The sequence below is a fragment of the Myotis myotis genome, unplaced genomic scaffold (assembly GCF_014108235.1).
Source record: "Myotis myotis isolate mMyoMyo1 unplaced genomic scaffold, mMyoMyo1.p scaffold_m19_p_17, whole genome shotgun sequence".
NCBI classification, from domain to species: Eukaryota; Metazoa; Chordata; class Mammalia; order Chiroptera; family Vespertilionidae; genus Myotis; species Myotis myotis.
Genome location: NW_023416321.1, coordinates 42049323 through 42056296, shown reverse-complemented (window position 1 = coordinate 42056296; position 6974 = coordinate 42049323). Strand labels below are relative to the sequence as shown.

General features: G+C 48.3%; 1 protein-coding gene across 1 annotated transcript in view; it reads right to left on the bottom strand.

Annotated features, from left to right (window-relative positions):
- Positions 1-1774: 1774 nt before the first annotated feature.
- Positions 1775-6974, bottom strand: part of GLP2R (glucagon like peptide 2 receptor) — a 49431-nt gene continuing 44231 nt past the window's right edge. Inside the window, exons 12-13 of the mRNA XM_036338792.1 lie at positions 3594-3635; positions 1775-2452 (exon numbers count right to left, since the gene is read on the bottom strand). Of these exons, the coding sequence (XP_036194685.1) occupies positions 2117-2452; positions 3594-3635 (378 nt within the window). The 3' untranslated portion in view covers positions 1775-2116. The remainder of the gene's footprint in view (positions 2453-3593; positions 3636-6974) is intronic.

The following is a 6974-nucleotide window of genomic DNA, read 5'->3' as shown; positions in this document are numbered from 1 at the left end:
CAGACAGCATCTATCACTTCCGAGACATTTCTGTCTTGTCTCATTAGATGCATGTGTCCCCAGCACCTACCCGGAACCAGGTGTGCTAGGTGCAAGCTTGGAATATGACATGGCCCCAGCTTTCTAGGAGCTAGTAGGCTCAAGAGAAAAGGCAGGAATTTGCAGAAAGGAAAAATTAGAAGGACATATGATTTGATGATTGAATTATGGATAATCGGGACACTGGAAAACAAACCGTGGTTATGCACTTGCCTATGCCTTTGCTTCAGTTTCCCCTGTTGCAAAGCAGAGCCAGGACAAGGGTGAGGGCAAGATGAGCAGTGGCCTCAGATACAAAATTTAAGGGGGAGGGGGCAAAAATCCAGTAATCAAAATAAATAACATTTTAATGCAGTAGTTTAAAAATAAAAATGAATGTTAAGAAGTCTACAGTGAGCAATATTAAAATGTTAAATAAAGCCGTGATCCGACCATGCACTTGCATGAGCTGGCCTAACTCTCCTCACTCTCACCTGGGCCCTGGTTTCAATAGAACATTTGTTATAATGGCCTGTGGGCTGTGGTTTGCGGATTTCATTTTTTAAAATATTGCATTAAAATATTCCTGATCTTGACAGTTGAGGATTTTTAGTACTCTCTTAAATTTGACACCCTTGCTTACTCTAGTCCCAGTCCCACTGTAAAGTGTCCTTGAAAATAGGGTTGCCAGGTAAAACACAGGACGCACAATCAGCATGGAATTTTAAATACAATATATGCCACAGGATATACTTATACGGGAAGGTTATTTATCTGGAGTTCAAATTTAATTGAGCATCATGTATTTTCATTTGCTAAATTGGGCAACCCTACTTGAGAAGTAACATAGAGCCCCCCTCTAACACAAGGCAGTATTTAGTCCCATGGCAACATACCCCACCCACATACACATACGTTTTGCACACTATGAAAGAGACATTAACACCCCATTTCCATGGGATGCCCCTCCTTTGATCTTCTTTCAGCTTCTTGCCTTATAGTTTCAGCCACTGAGCCAGACCCGAATTGCCTGGACCCCCCTCAGCCTCCAGAAGCACCCTCTTCTCAAGGTCTGGAGCACAAGTCATTGCTCCAAGCCAGACCGGATCCCACTGTGCCCTCCTGGCATGTCAGATCAGCACAGTCCCATCCCTCCACCAAGCTGTCAGCATCCATTCCCATAGGGCCAGTGGGATTCTTATCAGCAGGGACTAGGGTCAGGGAGAGCAGTGGGCAAGCCTTGAGCACCAGTGTATCAGTGACAACCCAAAAATGGCCGAGAATGGGAGGGCAAGCTAGGCTTGAAGAAGCCACGCTCAGAAGGGTAAAGATGGGTGGAGCCAAAAAGGGAGGAAAGGACCAATGGGGACTTTCAGAGAGACTGGGGCCAACCCTGATAGGAAGGAGGACATTGTTAAGAATCAAACAGAACATCTGCCGACCACAGATGAAGAACTGAGACGGGGGCGGGGGGCAGGGGTGGGGGGGAAGACTGGACAAGGGAGTGAATGGGGTTCTGGGTGGCGTGGGGTTGCACACTGTCTGAGGGGGGTGAGCGGGTCACAGCTGAGCTGTTGAATCCAGGACACCACTGGCTTTGTCCCGCCATTGACCAACTCAGGGGGCTGCTCGCTTCTGCACACTGGGCTTGCATCAGAGTTATCTGGGATGCTTGTTACACGACTCCCAACCCTGGCCATCACTCCAGACGTACTTTCTTAGAATCACCCAGGAGCCCAACTCTGCGTGTAAAACACTTCCCATGTGGTCCTTATACACCCCAAACCCAGATTCAGAGGGAAACCTTCTGCCGTGAGGGATAAAGGAAGAGATACTGGCTGTCCCCTCTTTCACAGCAGACGTTTCTCTGTATCTTGGGGCTCCATTCACTTGAATTTAGGGCCACCCCAGAGGCTGGTGGTCATTCTGGAAAATTCGCCAGTGGAGGTTGTAGATGACGATGGCAGGCAGAAGCAGTGACTGTTTGCACAACCTCATCAGAGCATGAAGAACCTCGAGATAGACTTCATGTCGAAGTGGACCTGGTGCCCGGGAAGAGTGATGACGGCACCCCACAGCACCTGTCGCAGGAGCCCGCCTACATCTCACTCTCCTCCAGAATCTCCTCCATGGTGTGGGCCTGGGTGAAGTCCCCCTCGCTGCTCTCGGACAGGCTGCGGCCCCAGCGCCAGGCTGTGTGGCCCCCGTGGGACCTGGTGCCTGGCTCCCCCAGGCCCTGCGTGGTCAGCGGCAGGAGCTGCCCGCCGCCAGGCGAGGACTGTGACTTCTGCAGCGCCCTGGCGCTGTCTCCCTTGGAGAGCTTCTTGGGGTACTTCCCCAGGAACCGGAAGTTCTTCTCCAGGCCCCAGGCTCTGCAGCCGGAGTGGTGGGCCAGCAGGAAGCGGCCCCAGTGCCTCCGCAGCTCGGCCTTCACCTGCCGGGCGAGAAGAGGGCAGCGTTACTGTCTCAGAGTCATTTGGTCTTGGGTCCATTCACCAAATATTAATGAGAGGCTAACTCCGTGCCACCCTTGGGAAACGTATCAGACTTGGGGAGATGAACAGAGAGGAGTGAACAAATACCCATGAGCCTACACATGGCAGTGACACTGTCAGTCCATTAAGCAGGACCATGGGGGAGGAGTCCATTAAGCAGGACCAAGGAAGGACTGTGCCAAGGTGGCATGTGAGGCCCACCTGATAGGAGAAGATACAGAAGAGGCAGCCATGAGCGAGATGGAGGAGGGTTTGCTATCAAGAAGCTTATATTTCAGTGGGAGGAGACAGAAATGAACATCTAAACCTGGAAAGATGAAAGGGGACTGGAAATACACCAATTCTACTGGAGAACTGTTCAGGAGAAACTGGTCTGGCCTCTGCCCCTGCCCCTTTCAAGACTCTTTCCAGAGGAGCAGAGAGCTGGTTGGGGATACGCAATAATCTATAATGATAAAAGCATAGTATGCAAATCGACCCAATGGATGAACAGCAGAAAGACTGTCAGGACACTGATGACCTTCTGGACAAAGCAGGGGCTGGGAGGGCTGAGGCAGCCGGGGCTGCAAAAGCCTACTCTTGCACAAATTTCGTGCATCGTGCCTCTAGTATTAATAATAAAAACCATCACAGCTATCAGGTATTGGGCCTTTACCATGAGCTTGGCATGCCCAAGACAACATTAGAAGGTAGGGACAGTTATTCTTCCCACTTTACAGATGATGAAACTAAGGCTCAAAGAGCCACAGTAACCTAACTCAGAGCTCCTAAGTGGTGAGTGATGGCTTAAGCCCAGATTTTTGGACTGCCAAGTTCAAGCCTGTTTCCTCTATCACACTAACACTTCCAGCAGGGCCAAGGTTGGGCTCTGAGCTTCCTTACACTCATCCCATCCCCTTTTCCCATTTCTCTCAGCTGCCCCTGCTCTCACCCCTGGAACTCACGGTACAAATGTGTCCCATTGCCTGATGGTCACTGCACACTCCCCATGGCACCATCACATAAACAGGAAACGCTGGGTGGCAGTAGGATGCCAGCCCAGCCTCACCGGAAGCTAGGATGGCAGCATGGAAAACATACCTCTCCATTGACAAAGCAGTACTGCAAGGCCACAAGTAGTCCCTGGAGTGAAAAGAAGAGGCAGCATGAACTTTGATTCGGTCGAAGATGTGTCTGAGTTACTGGGAAAGTCCAAAGGCCTGCCCTGGTCCTAGTAGCCCCTAGGGGAGGCAGGCGACTACACTGCTCACACTAACTAGAGCTAGTCATACCGGCGAACTTGGATTTCCATCAGGTCTCTTCTTACTTTGACACCCACTGCGCGTATCAGCCTAAGTGTTTGCTTAGGTGCTCGTAGGTCAATGATGATTAAGTCCCAAAGACCCTATATCATTCATTCAACTATGCAAATACTGTGCCAGGCCACTGCCCTTTTCTATTTGTCCACAGTAGGCATTAGCTAATTTTTTCTCTTCACTTGAATTCTTTCCTTTTGGAAACTGACCCTCCCCTATTTCCTAGGCTTCTGTTGGGGTCAATCATGGGGCCCCCATGTTCTAGGATGACCATCACCACAATCTAATTAGTCCAAATGGTCATGTGACCCAAGCGAAGCCAATCTGAGTTCTTTTCACTGGGAAAGAAGAGAGGATTGTACTCTCTTCCTAGATTTTCCAGCTTTATAGCCACAGCTTTATATTTCTGGACATCTTGCCAGCTACATGGTGAAAACCCATCTAAGAATGATGCCAACAGGGAAAAAAAGTAGAGGCTGGAGATGGTGGAAGACAGAATTCTGATATTGTCTGAGTATCTGGATCAGCTATGCCTGATTCTGACATTTTTATTTATGTGAGATAGTAAATAGCCCTTTCTCTTGTCAAAATATTTCTTTTGAAGAGATAGATAATGTCACACCAGTGGTTTCTCATCACACTTAGATTAAAATAAAATATAACCACAGAAGGCATTGCAGTGGTTCTCAACCTTCTGGCCCTTTAAATACAGTTCCTCGTGTTGGGACCCAACCATAAAATTATACTTCATAACTGTCATGTTGCTACTGTTATGAATAGTAATGTGAGTATCTCATATGCAGGATGGTCTTAGGCGACCCCTGTGAAAGGGTCGTTCGACCGCCAAAGGGGTCGCGACCCACAGGTTGAGAACCGCTGCATTAAGGTGATCTGGGCTGTGTCTGTGTTACTGGCTTCCCCTCGGCCACTACATTCCAGCCACGCAGGCCTCCTGGCTTCCCCCGGCATCTCAAGCTCATGTATTCATCACCTGTTGCTGTATAACTTCGGGCAGGTGGGGGGGGGGGGGATGTCCAGGCCGAGGGCCGTATCATTTGGTCTGGCCCTGCCAAGGCAATCATAGGTGGGACTTGAAATTCAATAAATCTAGGAGCTTTTTTTCATAGCAACATAATTTTTAAGTTGATAATTTTGCCTGGCTCTCCAATGACGTTATCAATACCCAAATGGCCTTTGGCAGAAAACGGGGTTCCCCGCGCCTGACTTAGTGGATCAAAACAATAAAGATGTACCATCTCACATACTTTCTATGGGCCAAGACTCTGGCGGTGGCTTAGCTGGGCAGTCTGGTTCAGGGTCATTTTTCAGGTTGTCGTCCAGAGGCTGGTTGGAACTTCAGTCATCTGAAGACTTGACTTGCTCCCACGATGGCTCACACGCCAGGCAAGTTGTTGGTAGGAGGCATCAGTGTCTCTCCAGAGAGCGGGTTGGTTGTCCTCATGACATGGCAGCAGGCTTCCCCCGAAGGTGCAATTCAAGGGAGCAAGGCAGAGGCCACATACCTTCATGCCTACATGACTTCAATGGTCACACATGTGAACCTCATTCAGTGTGCGGGAGGACTACACAAAGCCTCCAATACCAGGAGATAAAGATCCTTGGGCGCCATCTTGGAGACCGGCTACCACCTCTGAGTTCTTCCTCAGGTCCCTTCACACTTTTTGTTTTCAGAGTCATTCTTCTTTCAAATCTCTGCCTAACTTACTTCTCAAGCTTCAGGTCTTAGCCCAAATATCATCTAAAAGAGAGGTCTTTCCTAACCACCCAATGTTTGGTGGCCATTCTATATGTTTCACAACGCCAGAATTATACTATTTATTTGTCAATGTGATTATTATTATTATTATCTGTCCTTATTCCCCGCCCCTCCAAACAAGACTAGCATCCTTATCTACTCTTTTCACTGCCAGATCCCCAGCACTTGAAACAAATGCCTGGCACATCATAGGAGCTCACCAATATGTGTTGAGTAAATAAGTGAATGACTGAATGAGTGGATGAATGAATGGGTCGAGTTTCTATAACTTACAACTAAGAGTCTTGCCCTGTACATTGTTGTACCTCTTGTAAACTATGATAGGACCATTTCTTTCTGTCATCTTCCTAGTTATTTAGAATTGTGGGCACAAGGATCACAATGAAAGCAAAAGGAATTTTCAACGATAAAGAATTTGTGTGGGGGAAGTTTCAATAAAGGGAAAATTTTTCTGGATTCACTGCTTAACTGCCAGAGGTCTGCAATCAAAGACGCTTGAGTTAGTTTGTTTCTACTGTTTTTTTCCAGACTCCTGCAATTCCTGATTTGTTCAAGGCACATGTGATAACCTACCTCCCATAGCTTTCCCTGGGACGTGAGGGTCTGTGGGACCCGGGCTGTGTGGCTGATACATGAAGCTGGATAGGCATACAAGACCCAATTACTTGAGGGTTTACAGGAAGAATTTCATGAAATGCCAGAACTCACAAGGAAAAAACACATTCCAACACGAAGGTCATGGTGCAGGCTGACTCCCCCACTTCTCTTAAGAATATTTCTCTCAGCCCTGTTGCTGGTAAGGGAGATTCAGTACTGGTTTTTTTAAAATGATGAATTGAGAAGGAATTATAAAATGTTGCCCTGGGGGAAGATTTTTATGCCTTTCCCCGTGGAAGTCAGAAATCTGGCTGCCGCATCAATCAAATGCTTGGCTTCTCCCCACCCGTGTGGCATTTCTGCCCTCTTATGTGGCTAGATATTCCAAGGCAAAGCTCCTAAACAGGAGCATGGTGGTACCAAGCAACCACTTCACACATGCGATCTCATTGGAGGTTCACAGGTGCCCTGTATAGTTGGCAGGGCCAGTAGTATTTGCCTCTGGGCACGTGATAGTAGAAGGGTGGCTGAGAGCGTGCCGGAATTCTCGTAAACGAGTTAGCTAAAACAGGATTCCACATCACAAACACGTCTTTCATTCCCTCGGGTCCTTGATTCCCTGTTTCAGGAACATCCTGGAGCCTGGTTAACCTGCATTCTAGGTAAAGCAAATGCAAATGGAGAGGTCCCACAGAACATACCTCACCACTGCGTGGCGCTCTCTCCAAAGAGTCCTCGATGGGAGGAAGCTGGTGAAGGTTGCTAGGCAACAAGGCCTTGGAAGAGTGAAAG